This window comes from Gracilinanus agilis, chromosome 3 (genome assembly GCF_016433145.1).
Source record: "Gracilinanus agilis isolate LMUSP501 chromosome 3, AgileGrace, whole genome shotgun sequence".
In the NCBI taxonomy this organism is placed as follows: domain Eukaryota; kingdom Metazoa; phylum Chordata; class Mammalia; order Didelphimorphia; family Didelphidae; genus Gracilinanus; species Gracilinanus agilis.
The window spans coordinates 140,312,190-140,332,212 of NC_058132.1; the positions used below are offsets into that span (position 1 = coordinate 140,312,190).

A 20,023-nucleotide genomic window follows, 5' to 3' on the forward strand; every position below is an offset into this window, starting at 1 on the left:
CTTGCACTGATGGGAAAGCCAATGATAATACATTCAAGGCTCACAGATTCCTGTTCATCTTCACTACTGTATGTGAAAGGAATATGGGGCACAAGAATGGTTTGGTGTCATCAGATAATACATCATAGGAACAAAGCAATGTGACAGAGTACTACTGTGAAAAGAACAATGTGAAAAGTACTAACCTGAGGATCCCAGGCACTGGGTTCTACCTCTGACCCTTATTGGTTGACACCAGGCAATTTCTCTGTGCCTCAGTTTCCAACATTTTAAGTGGTGAGGGAGCTGGAGAAGGCCAGTCCTCAAATTAGAGAGAAATGAATTTTCTTTCAAAGATACTGGCTGATTTCTTAAAAGGTCTGCATAGAATAATTTTTCCTTAGTAATCAGATTGATTTAGAACAAAGGAAAAAATACTGTATGAAACATAAAACTATTTTTAAATTTAGAAAAGCAATTAAACCTCAAATTCCATCCCTACTACATTTATTTATTGAAATGTTCTTTTCTTTACTGTGAGTTTTCTCAGACTTATTTAGAAACAAATACCATAATCAAAATGCCTCAGTCTAAACTGTATTGGCTTATAAACATGCTAATGTACTGTAAATGTGAATAGACTGAAAATAGCTTTGGAGGCAACTAAGTTAAGCCAAGTTTCTGAAATTTATGTTTACAAATTACTCTATGCTGACTAAAAGGAGGTCACATGTGCCAAAATTTTAGGCTCCATGGGGTCTCAAGTCAAGAATAGATTCTAAAGAGATCCCTCTGCTGAATTACATCCAGGAAATTATAGCACCAAATGACCACATTCCATTTGAAATAAAGAATGGCACCTTACTTTAATTTTCTTTAGTTCAGCAGTTTCTTTTTGGCATGAATAACCATCTCACCTAGATCTTTCTTACTGATCATGAAAGGAGAAGATGTAGTGCCTCTTATTTAAAAAAAAAAAAGGCAACTATAAAGGTCCTCAAAATTCTTTAAGAACACAAATCATGTTCTATCATCCCTTTGAGAACTCTGTAATATGCATTAAGTAATTAGTAAAGCAAAGTAAAATAATTCCTCTTGCTCAGGTATAGAACAAAGTCTTTCCTTACTCTTATGGAAGATGCTCACTTTTAAGTCTGCAAAGAATGAACCTTGCCAGTGGAGAAATGACCTGTAGCCAAGCATCAGTGATACCATTAGGGGTTGGCAGAAGGGAAGATGGAGAATATTCTTAGAACAACAGAAGTGACCTGAAAGTGACCCTGAGGGGCACTGCCTTGAGTCAAAAAGGAAGAACTCTACCCCCACCACCTCCCCAGCCCCAAATTATAGTTTTCTGAAGACTGCTGGCATAGAATTTCTTTTTTGGTCTCTAAGTACTATACTGAAATCTGATCCCATGTAGCATGGTACCATTCCTGACATTCACTTTGTGTTTCAGTAGTATCCAATGACCAGTCCAGTGAAAAATCATAAAAAATGAAAGCCAAAGATATTCAACAAAATACATTGAAATCTTTATCTATAATGTTAAAACTTGCATATACATAGACAGAAGGTAGTTAAATAAAACATAGTTTGGGAAGGAGAACACAGTTGGGAGATTAGGAAAGGTTTCATCTGAAAGATGGTAACAGAGATGCATCATAAAGTAAGCGAGAGACCTCTATGGGGTAGAGGTGAGGTAGGGATAAGATGAGAGACAGTGCAAAGGGCACAGGTAGTATTATGGAGTGTTGAAACTGAGAAATGGAAAAAAGGTCAGTTTGGCTAGATTGTAGAAGGACAGAAGAAGAGTTAAATCCAAACAGGTTGGGGTCAGATTGTGCAGGGACTTAAAAGCCAACTAGGAGGGTTTATATTTTATTCCAGAGGCAATTAGAAGCTGTTAGGGTTGGATTAGTAGGAGTCATATGTTCAGATCTGAGTTTAAGGAAAATTGCTTTGGCAGTAGGGTAAGAGACTTGAAGAAAGGAGATCACAGGCTAGACACTGTCCTAAGCTTTCTGTCAGGAGAAGGGAGGGATCAGTCAGATGGGAAAGTTGTTATTAAAGTTAGAAAAGGCAAGATTTGGCCACTGATTGAATATAAAAGGTGAGGAAGAGTGAGGAATGGAGGATAAAGATTATGAACCTAAGACACTAGAGAGATGGTGGAGCTTTTGACAGAAAAAATCTGGAACATCTAGATTGAAATGTTCAATAGGTAACTGTGGAGAGACCAGTGTGGGGGGAGGGGGGGAAGAGCTATGAAGATTCTAGAGTCACCTGCATAGAGATCATTAAACCAATAGGAGCTAATGAGTATGCAGAGGAAAAAAAACAAACTAGAATACTGGAGAACATTCACCAGCAAAATATGGATGATGGGTCAGCAAAGGAGACTGAGGGGTAATCAGAGAGGAGAAGAAAAAAGGAGAGAAGAGTGTCACAAAAACCCAGAGAGGAAAGAGTATCTAGGGGAGACAATGGTTAAGTGTTAAATGTAATAGTCAAGTCTAGGATTAGAAATGAGAAAATACCACCAGATTTAGTTATTAAGAAATAAACGATAATTTTGGAGATAATAGTTTCAGTTGGTAATGCTACTGGAAGACAAATGAGAGTAAAGGCAGAGAGTGTAGATATTTTTTTTCAGTTTACCTGAAAAAGAAAGGAGAAAGATAGAGAGATAGGTTAATAACCTGAGAGAATGAAAGGCTGTAGTGAAGATTTTTTTAAGGATAGGGGAAAGCTGGGCATATTTGAAGACAGAAGGAAAGGAAGGAGTTGATAGGGAGAGGTTGAAGATTAGAGGGGAAAGGGAGGATAATTGAGGTTGCAATCTAGTAGAAAAGATAGAAGGGAATGAGATTAAGTACATATGTAGAGGGAGCTGTTCATTGTAAGAAAGCTACATCTCTCTTTATCAGAGAATGAGGGAAAGGAAGAGAGTGGGACATGATGTCAAACAGGTTTTGGGTTAAAGAGAATAGGAGAGGAGAGAGCACATCATATCAAATGTCAATTTTTTTTTCCCAGTAAAGAGACAAGGTATACAACTAAGAGATCTGAGGTGATAAAAGATGACAATAATAATAATAATGATAGTAATAGGAAGCATTTATATAGCATTTCGAAGGCCTGCAAAGCATTTAACAAATATCTCCTTTTACCCTCACAACAACAGTAGGAATAGTGCTATTATTATCCTCATTTTATGGATGAGGAAACTATGGTAGAGACTTGTCTAGAGCTACATAGCTAATGAAATTTGAACTCAAGTGCCCCTGACTCCATATACCCAGGGCTCTATTCACTGTACCACTTAGTTACCTCTAAGAAGAGAAATAGAGTACCTGAGGGAAGACAAGGTTTGGAATAGTTTCTGTGGTGAAGAACCAATGAGAGAGGAATAAAAATATTACTTTGTTGCTGTGAAGGCTCAAAAGAGGTTGGAAAATATGAGTTTGTAATTTATCTACTCAGCATGGCTGTGAGATTTCATTTCTTTGTTCAGAAGCTCATGTGTAGGATTAAAGATGGTTTAAAGAGTAATCTAAGGCTGAACTTTAACTAGAGAAGAGCAGCAATTGGAAAAGGGGCAAGGGATTCAAGAGCAGAGGATAGTACAGAACTGAAATAGATAACTATTAGGTTAAGCCTGGAGAGGGAGAAGGAAGCTGGGGCAGGGTTTGAGAAAGTACTAAAGGGTAGAGGGAACAGAGAAAGATGAAGATAGGGACAGGTAGAATGAAAGCCTCCTATCATTTTAGTCAGACAAAGTCAAAGCTTCTAATTAGAGAAATAGAATACTTGTGGCTAATAGCAAGATCTACTATGTGACCATTCCTCTGTGTAGCTATAGTGGAATGAAGGGGTAGATCAAAGGACTTAAGGAGGCAGAGGTAATGGGAGCACCTATGTGAATATTGAAGCCCCATAGCATAAGGTCAAATGTTGAGGAGAGGAAGATGGTGAGAAAGGAGAGAGAATGATCTGGGCATTAGTATACTATAGCTTTATATCTTTGGCTCAGAGGAAATCTTTATGTGGACTTCAAAAGAGGAAAGATTACTAAGTGAAGAAGGCAAAGAGAAAAAGTGAGTGACAACAGAGAGGAGTATTTAGGTTCTCTAGAGATTCTCTCCAACCCCAACAGTGTAAAAGAAGGTACAGTCAATGCTGGAGAGGGTAGTTGGGATGCAGTGTCATCAGGAAGGATGCCAGGTCTCCATGAAGGATATCATGGGAAGAGTAGAGAAAAGCCAGTTCTAGATTGAAGAGAAGTTTGTTTTCTATGGAACATAAATTCCAGAGAGCACAATGAAAGGCATGGACATGGGCTGGGTTGGATATACAAGAATGACAGAATACAAAGAAGGGACAAGGAATGGTAGTCTCTGAAATCGTTGCTCATTAATTATTACAGGTCTAGGGAGTGAAAGAGCAGAAGCCAAAGGGGTAACACTTGTGAGGGAGATGCAGAGAGAAGTTAAGTTTCTAAAGGGTGATGCAGAGAGGCTGGGACTAGGTATGTTCTTTCACTTAGAAGGTTAATGAAGGGTGGTGAGATTCTGGGAATGGAGGACACCAAAGGCTGAGAGAGGGAGCTGGTCAGTGGCTGGATCTGGGTTTGGGTTTGGGTTCAGCCTAGGACTTTTCAGGCACAAGTGGCCCTGGTCTTGGACTATAGAAAAGTATACCCTTTTCATGGACCATCAGATAGTACCATGAAGGATTTATATATAGCCTAGAAATTTGTTCAAAGCCCTATCATACCTCAAATATTTCCAGAAATCCTGAAAATGCTCCTCAATATGATCATCCCTCAACTGAGGGGGAAGGGAAGATAGCCATATGATTTGTGTTCATATATGATTTCATCTTAATCACTTTCTTCCCTTCCCTCCATGGTTTGTCTCAACAGCCTTTCACCACTCTTGCTCACTCCCTCATACAACCCTCCCCCACCAAGAGAAATTCACTTCTACTTTTAAATTCAGAGGTTTTAAAGTCCAGAGCTTTTACTTCATGCGATCCTTTTGTTCCCCAAACTCAGAAGGCACTAATAGGTTTAGAGAAGTGCTCTCAATTGACAGAGTAAGTTAATATATTATTGGTTCTAAGTACCTAAGAGTTCACCCCCCCCCAAGACTTTTCTGTAGACAAACTTAATAGTCTCAACTCCTTATTGGCATTTAAAAGAGAATTAGGCTTCCATAAGGAGAATATGCTTCTTTGGCTCTGAATTGGAATTTGGAAAACATTTAAAAATAAAAACATTGTTATAAATGATGGCTAAGTCCAGATGAAATACTATTATTATATTCTAGGCATATCATAAACTAATTTGTGGCCTGGCCTACAAAATCTAAACCACCATTAATAAAGTTCCTATATGAAAGTTTAAACCAAGCAAATAATCTATAAGCAAACCTTCTCCCAAAACAAAACAAAAACCCAATAGTGTCAGAATTATTTCCCTCCCAGAGAATAAGGCCTTAGGAGAGGATCACTCTCACTAAATTTAGGACTTTTTTACCTAAGCAGCTGATCCTTTCATGCTAGAATAGTCATGCCCTAAATTTGGTTAAATATGGGGTTTTCACAGGAAAATTGTAGTTGCTGTAGTCAACCCTTTAAGATGAAAAGTTTCTCTTAAGACAGAGCCAAATGAACAGTCTATAGGTGGTAAAAATATGTGGCATCCTTCAAGCTGATCTTTGTATGAGCAGCATGATGATTTTCTAGTCAGCTTGTCAACTGAATGACCTCTGATTCCTAACCCAGGCTACTCTACTGCTATCAGATATGATACCATACAATTTTTCACTTGTTTATTTGGATTTTTATTTGGGGGTTTTGGGTTTTATATGATTATTCACTTATAAGAATGAACAATAGGGAAATGTGTTTTGCATGATAATACATGTATAACTCTGATCAAATTGTTTGTCAGCTCCAGGAGTGGGAGAGGGATGGGATGGGATGAAGGGAGACAATTTGGATCATATTACTTTGGAAAACTTATGTGGAAATTTGTTATTATATGTAATTGATAAATAAATGACACACTTAAAAAAGATATGATGCCACCTTATCCTGAAGTGACCCTTGACATTCTGACCAGAGACTGTCAAGCACTGACTGCTAGAGAACCAAACAATGTTAGATGTGCCCTCTTCATTTCCTTCTCCTCTTTTCTCCAACAGAACAGTTTTACTCAAGATACATCAGTTCCTAAGTTATGGGCAACCTATATATCCTTCATCCAACACTGAATATATACTCACTGTGCATTGAAAAGTATGTTAGGAGTTGAGGAAGATAAACAGTTTAGGAAAGACATTTAGGAAAGAATTTCTGTCTCTTGGGAGCTGTAATGATAATATGTATCATTATCAAATGATAATGCATTGAGATTTGCAAAAGGAAAAAGTATTATGTGAGGTTTAAGAAGTAAGGCTGTTACCAACTAGAACATGTGGGTCAATCAGGGAGTTTCCTGGTGGAGATAACACTTGCATTACTCTTTAATTTCATATTCTTACCTACTCTTTAAAACCTGAGAATCAGTCATAAACCAACCATTTCTTTAATTACTTTGTTATATACAAAACATTTAGTCATGGCCTAAGTGTTCCCTCTATTATAAAACTGACTCAGTATATTATCACAAGACTCCTGGGTTTAGGGTTTCTATCAAGGAAAAACATTTACTAAAAACTCCACTGTCCTACACTGCCTCAGGGGTAGAGGGACATTAGGTATAGAGAACATTTAAAAGACATTTCACACTAAAGAGGAGGAAAATGGGACATGAGATAGAAGGGTCACAGAAAGTCTTTTTTAGAATTTGGGAGATATAAATGTTTGCTTTCAAACAGGAAGGAATAAGTGGAAAGTAAAAAGTTGAAAATGCATTGGAGGAAATGACTGCAGGATCTAGAGGTAGGAGAGCTTGTGATTAAAAGTTATCAGTGGAGGAATCAGCATTCGTGAGAAGCAAGGATACCTTTTCACATATAGCCATAGGGGGAATGGATTAAGTCAGAGAAGTTTTGAGAAGTGAATGGTCTCATTCTCAGTTCAGTAACTTTCAAGCTAGGGTGTGAGAACAGGGAATGAACTAAGAAGTCAATAAAGATAGAGATTGCTGAATAGAAGTGAAGATCAAGCTAGAGCAATGGTTCCCAAGCTTTTTTGGCCTACTGCCCCCTTTCCAGAAAAAATATTACTTAGTCTCCTAGAAATTAATTTTTTAAAAATTTAATAGCAATTAATAGGAAAGATAAATGCACCTGAGGCCATCACTGCTCCCCTGTATCACTGCAGCACCCACCAGGGGGCAGTAGCATCCACTTTGGGAATCACTGAGCTAGAGGGTCTTCAATGTCATTTATTTCTATAGGCAGTACAAAAGTAAACCTCAGGCTAGAAGGCCTGGGTTATTCCAAATTCAGAATCAATGAAGTCAGAATTATTGTGCTTAGATGCAGAGACACCTTTTAGTACACTGCCTCTTATAATATCCTCTCTTAATGTTAAAACACTAAAGATTATTATGAGAACTCACCACCCCATAGGCCCCATTGTCTCTGCTCGAGTTTTCCCTCGTTTAGCTTCCTTGAGAAGTTCTTCTATTGCCTTCCTGGAGGGAGAAAATGAAGTTTTGAAAAACAAATAGATTAGCAAAGCTTAAAAGTAAATAAAACAGAAAATGTAGTGAAAAATATATATTCTAAAGAAGAAATGTCTAATTTTGTTTCAGAAAATTGGCACTTACAAGAACTATAGTGTTAGATTATCTAACTAAAATGGACAGCAACTACCATGTAAACATAGATGAAAAATACAATCTTTTTAACCAGTGGCCTTTTCACTTTCTGGGACCCCTTTAACTCTCTGGTGATGGCTACAGACTCCATCTCAGGAAAATGTTTTTAAATTAATAAATATATAAAGCACATAAAGATACAAGGGAAATCAAAGAATAGGGAAAATAAAGATTTAATATTTTTTCTCTATCCCACTTCACAGATCTCCTAAAATCTCAATGGGCTGACTCCTTGAGGATTTGTAGACCCCAGACTAAGCACTCCTCCTCTATATGCTGTTTGAGTACAATTAGAATAATAGCTGGTGTTTGTATAGTTCTTTAATATTTGTAAAGTGCTTTCCACAAATTATTTCAATTGAGCTTAATAAGCCAATGAGTCAGGGACTACAGGGATTTTAAACCTCATTTTACAAATGAGGAAACTGAGACCCAAAGAGTTCAAGATGGGATATAAGAACCTGACCCTAAGTCTAGAACTGAGCTATTTGCCTTTTGTTTTATATAGATTTCTAATGTTAAGACATTCAAGAAGTGAATGAGCATTAATTATTTCATATAATAATCATGGGAGATAATGCCAGAATCCAAGAAAAATAAAGATAACAAGTCAATGATTTTAGAAACTTACACCCTAACCCTTCTGAGGAGTTCAAGTTCAAATTTGTCTTTCATTATGATAATCTAATTCCTTCCCAATTAGACTTTCAAAATTTCCAAGTATGCTATCTTTCTTCTCTAGGACAAATAATTTTTCTTTAAAATGTCTATGAGGTCTAACCATCAGTTTTCATATTTATATACATGTATGGGGATTGGGCCTGGATACCTAACATATAAGTCCTTTATTTGTAAATCTCTAAAAATATGCAAAAAAGAGAAAAATCTCAGTAACAACTTTGCCAATTGACCTTATTTGAGGTTTAAAGATACTGAAATGGTTTGCCATTTCCTTCTTCAGCTCATTTTACACATGAAAAAATGGACACAAATATAATCAAGTGACTTGTCCTGGATCACATAGCTAGTAATTATCTGAGGCCAGATTTTAATTTGGGTCTTCCTGACTTTGGGCCCAATGCTTTTTCCATTGTACCACCTAGTTGTGTTAGGATCTTTGCTAAGTGCAAGAGTTGCAAATACAAGAAAGCAAGATAGTTTTAATATCTTAAACAATACAGGATGACTAAATCACTTAAAATTTTTTTCTTTTCTAGGTAGACTACTAGAATAAACATGATATTTACATAAAAATGTTCAAATTTATAAACAATATAACAGACATTATGTCCTTTAAGCCTCATGACAATTTCATACTACAGGCATCATCTCTGTTTTAAAGGTAAACAGACTGCAGTTCAAAGTTTACATGAGTCACATAAAATGAAAAAATGTCAGGTGTAAGATTTGAATCCATGCCTTGCCTCCACGTCCTAGGACTTGATCTTTCCAAATTTTAAGGATGTGCGATTTCAACATGTGTCCTCACTCCTCAATTGATATACCTCTCCTATACTTTTGTAGAATCTTTATCTGCATTTAAGATCTGATGATGGGACTTTCTAATTTGGCTGGCACCAAACAAGCCTCCTACAAAATCATTACTGGGGTTGTACTGGCAAACTTCCTAGCTCTCAGAACTTCTGTCAGCACAGGCCTTGAGAATCTAGTGTGGTGAGACAACACCTATTAAGGGCCATGCAAATTTTAAAGTGCTATGTAAGTGCCACTGTTGTTATGAATATATATATATATTCATTGTCTGTTCCATCTCTCTATCAGTTGCCCTGGTCATCTCAAGATGTCTCTATTCTGGAATCTTTGTCTTCTCATTAAAAGCTCCACTTTGTGTTTGTCTTTCCCTATTATAATCTAAGGTCCTTGAAAGTAAAAACTATCTTGTTTTCTTGTATTTGTTACTCTAGCACTTAGAAGAGAGCCTAATGCAGTTAGGTGATGCAGTGGATAAAAGCACTGGGGCTGGAGTCAGAAGACCTGAATTCAAATCTGTCCTCAGAAACACACTAGCTGTGTGATCCTGGGCAAGTCTCTTGATTCTGTTTGTGTTCCTTTCCTCATTTATAAAATGAATTGGAGAAGGAAATGGCAAACCATTCCAGTGTCTTTGCTAAGAAAACCCCAAATGGGGTCATGAAGAGCTAGACCCAATTGAAAATGAACAGCAAATGCTTACAGTATATAGAACACTGCACTTCAGCACACAATCTATATAAGACCAAGTCCTTTTCAGATGGAGTTTATAGCTACCTTCTACACGAGTATCTTCTTGATCTCCCTGGATACATGTGTCCCCACTATATTGTATTTATTTGGTATATAAATATATACATGTACCATACATTTGGTATATAAACGTATGCACATATTGGTTTTCTTTAGAGAACATAATCACCTGGCCTCTTTTTTAAATCTTTGTATCCTTGAGTACCTAACATAATATAGTGCTTAACAAATGCTTATATTATAAAGTAGTATAGTTGTTGTTCAGTTGTTTCAATTGTGTCCAACTGTTCATGATCCTTTTTGGACTTTTCCTGGCAAAGATAGTGATTTGTCATTTCCTTCTACAGCTCACTTTACAGATGAGGAAACTGAGGCAAACAGGATCCAGTGACTAGCTTAGGGTCGCACAGCTAGTAAGTGTCTAAGACCACATTTGAACTGAGGAAGATTAGTCTTCCTGACTCCAGGCCTCGCACTCTATCCACTGTGCCATCTAACTGCCCATATAGTCCCAATATATTTCTCTATTATGCCACTTTCCTGTACTTTGACTTTTACCCTAGTTACTATCTTAAACCTATAAGTTTAACATGAGGGTTCACTGTATCACACTGAAACAGAAACACATATACCTACCAACCAACATGAGCCCTGATATCCCCCAAATAAGCATTAAATTAGATGTTTTATAGCTGAGCTTTATGTTATCAACTACAGATAAATGAATCTGATCAGCAAACTATACTCTGACTTATATCTACCAAGAAATGAGACTTCTTATCTCCTACAGCAGTTCACTAAAAATTATCTTGTTGGGCTCTATAACAAATACTTTTGAGCCTTAACTTTTTTTTTTAAATTTTTTTTTTTAAAATTTTAAACCCTTAACTTCTGTGTATTGACTTATAGGTGGAAGAGTGGTAAGGGTAGGCAATGGGGGTCAAGTGACTTGCCCAGGGTCACACAGCTGGGAAGTGTCTGAGGCCGGATTTGAACCTAGGACCTCCTGTTTCTAGGCCTGGCTCTCAATCCACTGAGCTACCTAGCTGCCCCCTGAGCCATAACTCTTAGGAACAAATATTCTCCTTTCCTTTCTTTGTGCTCACTATATAAAAAAAGGCCAGAAGGAAAAATGCTCTTCTCTGGTCTCCAGAGATAGGTCAGTTTGTATATTTCCTCCATAAATACATGCAAGCATATGTGAACCACAAATATCCCTTTCAACGTAACTCTAAAAAAAACTCCAGAAAGAAACATAAACAGTTCTCAACTTATAAAAGGACTATATTCCAAAGTTCATTTTAAAGTTGGGCTATTTCTAGCAAAAGGTCTCCAAACTCTTCTGATCATGCACCTTTAGTTTAAAAAAAGTAAAAAACCTAAATATGCATTTTAATGTGCTTCCTTATTTTTAAAAGTATGAGATAAATATGAAAATAATATTTAACTTCACATTCAATAGGGAAACACTGGAATTATTGAGAATGGCAGTATCAAGGCCAGACCTGTGCTTTGGGAAAATTACTCCGGCAGTGGAACGATGGGAGGAGACTTCAGAGTGGGGGACAAATAAGAAAGCTATTGTAATAGTCTGGGCAAAAAGTAATGAGGGCCTTAACTAGGGTCATGGCCAAGCAAGTTAGGAAAAGGAAATAGCTAGAAGAGATACTAGAGAGGCAGAAATGACAAGATTTGGCAACTAAATGATTATGTGGTATGAGGGGGAAGGAGAAATTGAAAAAGGCCATGTTGTAAAACTGGGTGACTTGAGGTGTTAGACAGGAACATGAACATTTGGTGCATTTGCAAGGGAAGTTTAATATAAAAAGTTCAGCAATGCAATGATCCAGGGCAATTCTGAGGGATTTATGGAAAAGAATGATACTCACATTCAGAAGAAGAACTACAGGAGAGGAAACACAGAAGAAAAACAACTGCTTGAACACATGGGTTGATGCAGACATGATTTGGGATGCAGACTCTAAATGACCACTCCAGTACAATTATCAATAATATGGAAATAGGTCTTGATCGATGACATATGAAGAAACCAGTGGAAATTCGCCTCAGCTATGGGGGAGGGGGTGTCTAGAGGGGTGGAGGGGAGAGTAAGAACATGAATCATGTAACCATGGAAAATTTTTTTTCTAAAAATAAAATTTAAAAAATCTTTAAAAAAATTCTATGGATACTGACCACAAGGATCCATGATTGTAGTCTGCCTGACTCACTCAAAACTCATAAGGAAGAGGTAACGGTCTTACAAATTGCCTGTGGCACAAAGCCCACCTTCTGAGATGTACAGGTGGAAGTCGTATTACATGATATATATACATGTATGTATGTACATAAATACATACACACATGCCTGTATATATTCTTATATATGTGTATGGCCTAATATTTTAAAAGATCCATAATCTAGCTCTAACTTTTACCTTTCTAGACTTATTTTACTTTTTCTCCCTTGCATAAACAAACTCTAAATTTAAGCAAAAATTATTATTAGCGGGGGCAGCTGGGTAGCTCAGTGGATTGAGAGCCAGGCCTAGAGATGGGAGGTCCTAGGTTCAATCCAGCCTCAGACACTTCCCAGCTGTGTGACCCTGGGCAAGTCACTTGACCCCCGTTGCCCACCCTTACCACTCTTCCACCTGTAAGTCAATACACAGAAGTTAAGGGTTAAAAAAAAAATTATTAGCTATTCCCTGATCCTTTCTATTGCTGTGCATTATTTATAAAAGGCAACTAAAAAAATAAAAAATACACCATCTCCACATCTCTTAGTGATATACTTTTCTTGACGGCTATAAGAAAAAAACTCTTCCATGAAGACACCTTGATCCCTCACTGGAAAATAATTTATTTTGCCATAAATATCTTTATCTGGCCATCTTTTCATTTATAATAGTGATGGCAAACCTTTTAGAGATGGAATGCCAGGCCCTGCCCCGACCTGACCCCCCAGACCAAGTGCTAGGCACCTCCCCCCATGTGCCTACCCCACACAGGGGAGGGAGAAAGCACTCCCATTGGGCTGCTAGGCAGATGGGTGGGTGAAATGAGGAATGTCTTCAGAGTATGGAGAGTGGGAGGGGAATGGCTTGAGCACTGTGCTCCCCTTTAGCTTTGCTGCTTAAAAACTGCCCACCTTACCCCTGTGCACTCCCATTGGGCTGCTGGGCAGAGGGGCAGGGGATGTGAAAAAATGTCCACAGGAACAATGGAGAGGTGGAAGGGAACAGCTCTGCCTGAAGCTCCCTCTGCTTCCTAGTAATGAATTCGGGGGTGGGGGGTGGGGGGAGAGAAGAGGAAAGGGCAGTGCATGTGTCCAGAGAGTGTTCTGCGTGCCATCTTGGGAACCTGTGTCATAGGTCTGCTATCACTGATTTATAACATTATCTTCAAGGAGGAGAAGAGTAGAAAGCTTTTGGGTGAATCTATGGAGGGAGTTATTTAGAAGCAATACGTATTCATTGTGGGAAGGCAGGACTTGTAGCAAAGGAAGAAAAAGATGATGATTTTAGAAAATTAATCATGAACCTATCATGAAGATAAGACTTCGGCCCTATAGATATCTGCTATATTTCTTTGTTTGCCAAAACCAGGGCAGTTGAGAGGTTTACTGACTTGTACCATTTTCAAAAAGGAAGGAAATTATTAGAACTGATGCTTAGTTTAGAGGGAATGATGAAGCTAGATCACACTGAAAAGGCTAAATTACTTTACTTTTATTTTGCTTCTGTTTTCTTTTCCAAGCAGAATGATTTTTGTACTGGAAAGGATAAATTAAGACAATTATCAGGAAGCTTAAAGGTAAGTTAAGTGAAGAGATGGCAAGAAAGTCCTTAACAGACATCGTTAAGCTAAATCATGAAGCTCAGATGAAATAAATGAGGGTACTAAAAGAACTGGCTAATGTGATTGTTGAGCTAGTTGATGATTTCTAAAAGGTTATGGAGAGTTACAGGATTGGAAAGGAGCAAATGTACCAATGTTCAAACAAGAGAGAAGAGCAAAATCTGCAAGCTGGCAAGATTGATTCCAATTCTTGGCAAAATTTTTGGAATACATTTTATTAAAGAGATTGCTTCTAAACCTTATATATTTCAAACCATCAGCAAGTATCATCTATAATGGGGACAAGTTAGGAGCCTTCCCAATAAGACCAGGAGTGAAGCAAGGATGCCCATTATCACGTCTATTATTTAATATTGTACTAGAAAAGCTAGTAGTAGCAATTAGAAGAAAAAGAAATTGAAGGGATTAAAGTAGGCAATGAGGAAACTAAACTATCACTCTTTGCAGATGACATGATGGTATACTTAAGGAATCCTAGAAAATCAACTAAAAGGTTAGTGGAAATAATTAACAACTTCAGATAAACCCTCATAAATCATCAGTATTTCTGTATATTTCCAACAAAATTCAGTAGCAGGAGTTAGAAAAAGAAGCTCCATTTAAAATCACTCTAGACAATATAAAATACTTAGGAATCTATCTACCAAGACAAACACAGGAATTATAAGACCACAACTACAAAACGACTTTTACACAATTAAAACTAGATCTAAATAATTGGAAAAACATTAATTGCATATCGGTAGGATGAGCTTTTATAATAAAAATGACAATCCTACCCAAATTAATTTGCTTATTTAGTGCCATACCTAACAAACTACCAAAAAACCTTTTTGTAGAATTAGAAAAAATTATTACAAAGTTCATTTGGAAGAATGAAAGATCAAGAACATCCAGGGAAATAATGAAAAAAATGTGAAGGATGGGGGTCTAGTAGTACCAGATCTTAAACTGTACTATAAAGCAGTGGTCATCAAAACAATATGGTACTGGGGCAGCTGGGTAGCTCAGTGGATTGAGAGTCAGGTCTAGAGACAGGAGGTCCTAGGTTCAAATCAGGCCTCAGACACTTCCCAGGTGTGGGACCCTGGGCAAGTCACTTGACCTCCATTGCCCACCCTTACCACTCTTCCACCTAAGAGCCAATACACAGAAGTTAAGGGTTTAAAAAAAAAAAAAAACAAGAAAAAAAACAATATGGTACTGACTAAGAGACAGAAGGGTGGATCAATGGAGTAGACTAAGGGTAAATAACCTCAGCAATATCGTGTTCAATAAACCCAAAGATCCCAGCTTTTGGAACAAGAACTATTTGACAAAAATTGATGGGAAAATTGGAAAACAGTATGGGAAAATTTAGGTTTAGATCAACATCTTACACCCTATACCAAGATAAATTCAAAATGGATAAATGACTTAAATATAAAGAGTCAAATCATAAATAAATTAGGTGAACATAAAATAGCATACCTGTCAGATCTATAGGAAAGAAAGGAATTTAAGACCAAGCAAGAGATAGAGAACATTGTGAAATATAAAATGAGTTACTCTAATTATACCAAATTAAAAAGGTTTTGTACAAACAAAACCAAATGTAATCAAAATTAGAAGGAAAGCAACAACCTGGGAAAACATTTTTATAACAAAACTCTCTGACAAAGGTTTAATTTCTCAAATATATAAGGAACCAAGTCAAATCTACAAAAAAATTAAGTCATTACTCAATTAACAAATGATCAAGGGACACGAATAGGCAGTTTTCACATGAAAAAAATCAAAACTATCAATAAGCATATGAAAAAGTATTCTAAATCCCTCCTGATTAGAGAAATGCAAATTAAAACAATGCTGAGGAACCACCTTACACCTAGCAGCCTGGCCAATATGGCAGCAAAGGAAAGTGATAAATGTTGGAGCGGATGTGGCTAAATTGGGACACTAATACACTGCTGGTAGAGTCATGAACTGGTCCAACCATTCTGGAAAGTAATTTGGAATTACATGCAAAGGGCTTTAAAAGAATGCCTACCCTTTGATCCAGCCCTACCACTGCTGGGTTTGTGCCCCAAAGAGATAATAAGGAAAAATACTTGTACAAAAATATTTATAGCTATGCTCTTTGTGGTGGCAAAAAATTGGAAAATGAGGGGGTATCCAACAATTGGAGAATGGCTGAACAAATTGTGGTATCTGATGGTGAGAATACTATTGTGCTGAAAGAACTGGAAAGACCTCCAGGAATTGATGCAGAGTGAAAGGAGCAGAACCAGGAGAACATTGTACACAGAGATTGATATACTGGCACAGTTGAACGTAATAGACGTCTCTAATAGCAGCAATGCAATGATCCAGGACGATTCTGACAGACTTATGGGAAAGAATGCTACCCACATCCAGAGAAAGAACTGTGGGAGTAGAAACGCAGAAGAAAAACATATGATCAATCACATAGTTTGATGGGGATATGATTAGGGTTTTGATGTTAAAAGGTCACTCTACTGCAAATATGAACAACATGGAAATAGGTTTTGAAGAATGATACATGTATTATGGAATTGCTTGTCAGCGCAGGGAGTGGGGAGGAAAAAGGGGTGGGAAAAACCATGAATCATGTAACCATGGAAAAATATTCTAAATAAAAAAAGAGTCAAAACAAAACGAAACAAAACAAAAAATGATTGCTTCTAAATGGGAAGAAAATGAAGTGGTTACAGGTATCATCAAAAGCCAGCAAGGTAGTAACAACATGTTAGAGTCAGACTAACCTAATTTCCTAAAAAAAAGCAAAACAAAACACAAACATATTTATTGAGGTCTTCTCTCCCACTCTAGATCAAAACTCTCTGTGAAAAAGAAAAACAATTAAAAATATCCACCATGGTGTCCACTATTACAAAATTATGACCTAATACTGATACCCCTTGCCTCTCTGACAAGAGAAAAGATATTTTTATTCTGTTCTCTTATAACTTCACTGATTTCTCAATTACTCAGTTTGGCTTTCTTTTAATGAATCTGAAATCAATGTGTTTGTTTATTATAATTTTTTGTTTATGCTTACTTAGCTCTACAGAAGTTCATACAAATCTTCACATATTCCTTTGAATTGATAGGATCATTTCTCATTGCACAATGATGTATGTCATTTATGCCGTAGCTTTGTCCAATCATTCTCCAAACAATGGTCTCTCCCATTCTCCAAACAATTAACTCTTTGATATCACAAAGAATGCTATGGATATTTTGGCGTAGATAGTGTCTTCTTTTCCCCTTTTCTATTTTTTTTGGGGGGGTTTATGTCCAGTAGTGGGATTGCATAATTCCAAATAAATATCTACAATGATTGGAATAATTCAGAGCTTCACAAAGTATATCAGTGCCTCTGCCTTCCCAAAGTCCATCTTGGATGAACAGTTCTGTTATTTTTAAGGCACTATTTCTAGAATGTGAGACGTTATTTCTGTAACCCACTCAGAAATATCCTGTATTGTCTCTTACTCTCTTCATCTCTAGACCTATCTTTAAGGTACAATGTAAAATCTGAAAACTCAGTGATTTTACACACACACACACACACACACACACACACACACACACACACACACACACGCTCTGGAGGCATTTTCAGCATATCAGAATAAAGGGATTATAATTGAAAAGCTAGAAAATCATTATCTTTAATGTAGCCACTGATTTTCTTTGTGATTCTGCCCATTAATGTACTCCTGAGAAAAGCGGTATAACATCATGTTTGTAATTTTTATCACAAATTCCAAGTACTTCAAATCTACTGAAAATTAAGAAGCATGTTTCAAACAGGATCATTTTGTGACATGATTAATAAGTAAAAACTACAATTAAAACCTATGAGTATTAAATCAAATAAGGTAATGCTAGTACTAGCAGAATATGTAAAAATAAGTAAATACAGAACTTGAGCAGTTAGGGCAAAAAATTGAAGAGGTTTAGGTAAGAATTTACAAGTTATAATTAGCCCCTTTACATACATATGTATTTATTTTTAGACAGATAATTTTTCTATTGAAAATTTTTTTTAAATGTATAAAAAAATCTAACATAGGAATGGTTAATGTTCTTAATACCATCTTATATTCATAAAACTTTTTTTACTTTTTTAGAGCCTCTTTACATCCTATAATTCTGTCTAAGCTAAAGAAAAATCTGGTAAGGTAGATAAATTATGATCTCCATTTTAGCTGAATAAATTGATGTTCAGAAGAATTAAATAAATTTCTCATGAATGCAATATTATTAAGTAGATAGAGATAGGGGACTGGATTTGCCATTTCATTGGCATGAAGAACTCTCAGAGGGGGAAATTTCCTATACAAATGAAGTCTGACACTTTCTCTGCAAAGTCATCGTTTTAGAGTTGTCCCAAGGGCTGATAAATTAACTTGCCCAGGCCTTCTTGGCCCTAGGACAGTGATGGGCAAACTTTTTAAAGAGGGGGCCAAAGGAAAGGAAATGATCATCTGTCAGTCTGTTTCTAAGGTAATTCTTTCGAAGTTTCATTGTATTGTATCCTACTCACTGTATTTGTCAGATTAGGAATAATGTCGTGCAGCCTGATAGAACATTTCAGGGGGCCACATCTGGTCCGTGGGCCATAGTCTGCCCATCATTGCCCTAGGAAAATCCTTTATCCACTCTGCTGGGTATTGTCTCCTGATGATTTTTTTTCCCCACTCAACAATTTCTTCATATTTAACTATAAAGGGGAAAAAATTTTGGAGGCGAAGGGGAAAAGAGACGTAAATATTTATTTCCAGCAGGATGCAAATTCTCTACAGACAAAGGATTGTTTTATTTTTTTGTTTCTGTTACTCCAGATCAGTGAGTTGGTACAAAGGGAGTGCTTAATGTTCATGGAATATGTGTATTATTTTTAAATCATGAATTGATCATTGCAGTTCAGCCTTCCCAGGTTAATGTATTCAATATCTCACTACCTAATGTACTCTATATTTACTATGCCTAAAGAATATGTGTGAGTGGGGATGAGGAGAAAGAGGCAACCGTGTGGCACGCTGGTATGCTGGAGTTCAAATGTAGCCTTAGTTATTAGTTGTGTAACCCTGGATGAGTGACTTTTTTGGTTCCCTCATTTGTAAAATGGGAATAATAATGGCACCTAACTCTCAATGTTGTTATGAAGATCAAATGAAATGATAATTGTAAAGTTCTTTATCAGTGTTAGCTATTATAGGGGAAGAAGATGATTTCTTAGTATGGAAAACAACTTCTACCAATGTGGTTGGGCAGTAACTCTTCTGCAATTTATATTCATCTAGCCATGGAGATAGAGCCTTAACAACATAGTTGGCCTGAGAAACATGTTCCTCTATAGGGGGATGAGAGTGTCATAGATTTAGAGCTAGGAGGGACCTTAAAGGTCATCTAGCCAAACCCTCTCCATTTAGAGATGAGGAAACTAAGGGCCAGATGGCCAAAGAAGCTTGCAAAGGTCACACTGATGTCCTGGTTGAGATTTGAATACATGCCCTCTGATTCCCAATTTGGTGCTTTTTCTGCTATGCTTCCTTGGTGGTCTGATCTAAAATATCCAAAAGTCCTAGGCCTAGTGTTAACATTCTGAGGGAGGGATGGGTGCTGAATGGGGCATATCATCAATTTTTAACAACACCAAAAGGCTAGAGTTTTTCGATAAATTTTTTTTCTTTTCAGTTCAATCAGAAAAATAATTTCCAAGAGGTAGAGAGCTAGGACTTTGGGGTGACCCAAAAGGAATATACAATACAGTATAGCACAAAGGAACAATCAAAATAATATTGGGGGTAGGGAACATCATCAGGAGAAAGATACTGGATAAACATATGCTAAGGAATCTAGCAACATGCTGTCAAGAAGGGTAGAGAAGGAGTATTATGGTTCTCAGGCAATCTTACAGAGCAATGAACTACTGACTATCAAAACAAAGATGATGTTATTTAAGTGAGACAGGAATATGAAACCTAGGATCTTCTTTATGAAGAGGATGGAAGAGTAGTAAGATAGTGATGATGAGCTATAGAGATTAAGAACAAAATCCACATTTGTGACTGGATTTGTGGAATAGTA

The 20,023-nt window shown here is 36.9% G+C and overlaps 1 protein-coding gene across 2 annotated transcripts in view; it reads right to left on the reverse strand.

Annotated features, from left to right (window-relative positions):
* The window catches only part of POLR1D (RNA polymerase I and III subunit D), a 54,631-nt gene that overhangs the window by 7,873 nt on the left and 26,735 nt on the right, over positions 1-20,023 (reverse strand). For both annotated transcript variants that reach the window (XM_044668284.1, XM_044668283.1), the window contains exon 2: positions 7,556-7,630. In XM_044668284.1, the coding sequence (XP_044524219.1) occupies positions 7,556-7,572 (17 nt within the window). In that variant the 5' untranslated portion in view covers positions 7,573-7,630. The remainder of the gene's footprint in view (positions 1-7,555; positions 7,631-20,023) is intronic.